Below are 2,461 nucleotides of genomic sequence, written 5' to 3' on the forward strand. Positions count from 1 at the left end.
GAACCGCTCATAAACCGATTTGGATTATAAAAAATAAAAAAACAGAACCAGAAATCAAACAAGTTAGCAGCGTATTCTCTCGATCGAAAGCTCCCTTTTTAAAACCCTAGCAATAACTTTCCATCTCACAAATCTCCCCCTTCTTTCAAATGCGAATACCCAAATCTCTTATCATTTCTCGTATGTTTCTGTAATCTATTTTCAATTTGAAACCAATATTCCTCTTGCATGGGGGATTTTATGTAGATGTTTGTTTTGTATTCGCAAACCCAGATTTCGATGGTATTCCTCTATGAATCGTATGTGGGTTCGATTTCAAATGTGGAACACAACGAGCAGATTTCAAATGATTCCTCAGGTCTTGGGTTCGATTCGATTGAAAGTATGACGGGGAGTGAGAGGAATCAGAGTACGAACATGTGAGGGAGAGAGGGAATTTGGTTTAAATCGGTTTAATTCGAACCAAAACGGTTCATAGTAACCGATTTGTTTAAAAATAAATAAATTTTGAAGATGATGATGATGTGTCGTTTACAAATCATGGTTCAGATGCCACATCAGCGAAAGGTCAATGGATTTTTGGGTCAACGAGTTTTTCTGGTAGAAAAATTGCAAATTGGGGACTTTTTGTGGAACTCTTCGAGTTTATGGTTTTATTTTATTTGGAATATTTGAGGGGTTTTTTTTGGTGAAAAGTCTTAATTATTTAATGATTGTGGGGTTTGTGAAAGGGTCGTCCTCAAAGCTCAGGCCCATGAGTACTCAGATGCAATATGGGCCTATGGACTCTAATGGGCCTCTTGTTATAAGCTCCGTGACGGTGGCATTTCCATATCGGGCGAGCCCAAAATGATCAACCGTATGTCATCAAGTAATAAAAATTGGTTATAGAAATCAAGTATCGAAAGCACGTGTTTTTCATAAATACCAACTGAAATTAAACGTACACATTCTATAACAAAATAAAAATAAACGATATGAGCTTGAGAACGATGGGGATGTGACTTGTGACTCAAATAATTCATCCCCTCTTGCTGTACGTATATAGCAACCCTCTGAAAATAATAAAAATATGCATGCGTATGTATATAAGATACGTATGTGTATATAATGATTATTGAAGATCATTACCACATTCCATGCACAGAAAAAAATTTGTCTTGTAGTTTTTATGGAATGATTTAGATTTGAATTTTACATAGACTTCGCTACATATGCCATCATTAGACTTAACCTATTATCAAACGAGAACCTCGTTGTTAGTCTCACTATCATTCCATAATAAAAATAAAAATAGAAATATGGATGAGAAAATCGAAAATTTTCCTAATGTCCGAATGCCAGCGTTGTTTAACATGTTGGCATGATTCGAATACACAGATTAAATACAATTGTTTATTTAATGTTTTATATATATGTGAGACCATAAAATTGTTTTATATATGGTGTTATTTTCATCAATATATTTTAACATGTACATGTATACATTCACACACAAAAAAAAAACTGATTGGAAAGCCTCTCCGGAACGTTAATTTAATTGGTTTACCTGAAATGATACGGATTTTGCATGGTCAATCTTAATACAAGTGTTTAGTTTTGTATATAGTATGAATGGAGATTTCAATATAGTTATCCGAAATATATATATATATATATATAGGCACGTACAAAAACAAAGGGCATATGTGTATCTATGTATGCCCGCAAAAAGAAATTTAGCAATGCAAATATGGACCATATCTCAACGTACGTATCGTTGAAGGGTTAATGGAAAGGGCCGACAAACCATGTGACAAAACTATGATATATATCATACAATCGGATGTATCATCGCTTTTTGGTCGTCAATGATATTATTTAGAAAGAGAAAAAAAGTTACAAAAAAGGATATATATATATAATCACAAAAACCAGTAAACCAGTAACCGACTTGAACTATCACGGGTTTCTCGCAATTTTTTTTCTTCTAGAAAGCAGAATAGAAAATGGAAGACACTTTGATTAACAACATATAACTCCTTTGCAAGTTGCAACTGTATTCACCTTATTTGTTAATAATCCCTTATAATAATTTCACATAACTACTGTAATTATCACGAATCTGACTTTTTTCTTAAAATGTTTCAACGACTATATGGTATGACTTTCTCCTCTTCTCCCCACATTTCCGTTATCCACTACCGTCCTACACGTGGTACAATGTGTCGGACGATGACGACAACGATGACGTAGTTCTCCCAAAGGCCGGTCTCCACAGCTCCATTTCCGGTGCGAAATCCTGCGCCAGATCGGTTTGGGATGAACCGGACCGGTTCAGACCGGGGAACGACGACCGGACGGTGGGCAACACAAGATGATCGTCGAAGGGGCTTTCATCAACGGTCGGGGTCGAGTACAGGCTGGGACCGTTGAGCTGAGAGGCCACGAGCCGGTCCAAGGCAGCCCAGCCGGTGACGAA

The 2,461-nt window shown here is 36.4% G+C and overlaps 1 protein-coding gene across 1 annotated transcript in view; it reads right to left on the reverse strand.

Annotated features, from left to right (window-relative positions):
- Window positions 1-2,188: 2,188 nt before the first annotated feature.
- The window catches only part of LOC104803066 (NAC domain-containing protein 43-like), a 2,280-nt gene continuing 2,007 nt past the window's right edge, over window positions 2,189-2,461 (reverse strand). The window contains exon 4 of the mRNA XM_010526941.1: window positions 2,189-2,402. Coding sequence (XP_010525243.1) covers window positions 2,189-2,402 — 214 coding nt within the window. The remainder of the gene's footprint in view (window positions 2,403-2,461) is intronic.

Source organism: Tarenaya hassleriana, unplaced genomic scaffold, assembly GCF_000463585.1.
Source record: "Tarenaya hassleriana unplaced genomic scaffold, ASM46358v1 Cleome8, whole genome shotgun sequence".
Classification (NCBI taxonomy): domain Eukaryota; kingdom Viridiplantae; phylum Streptophyta; class Magnoliopsida; order Brassicales; family Cleomaceae; genus Tarenaya; species Tarenaya hassleriana.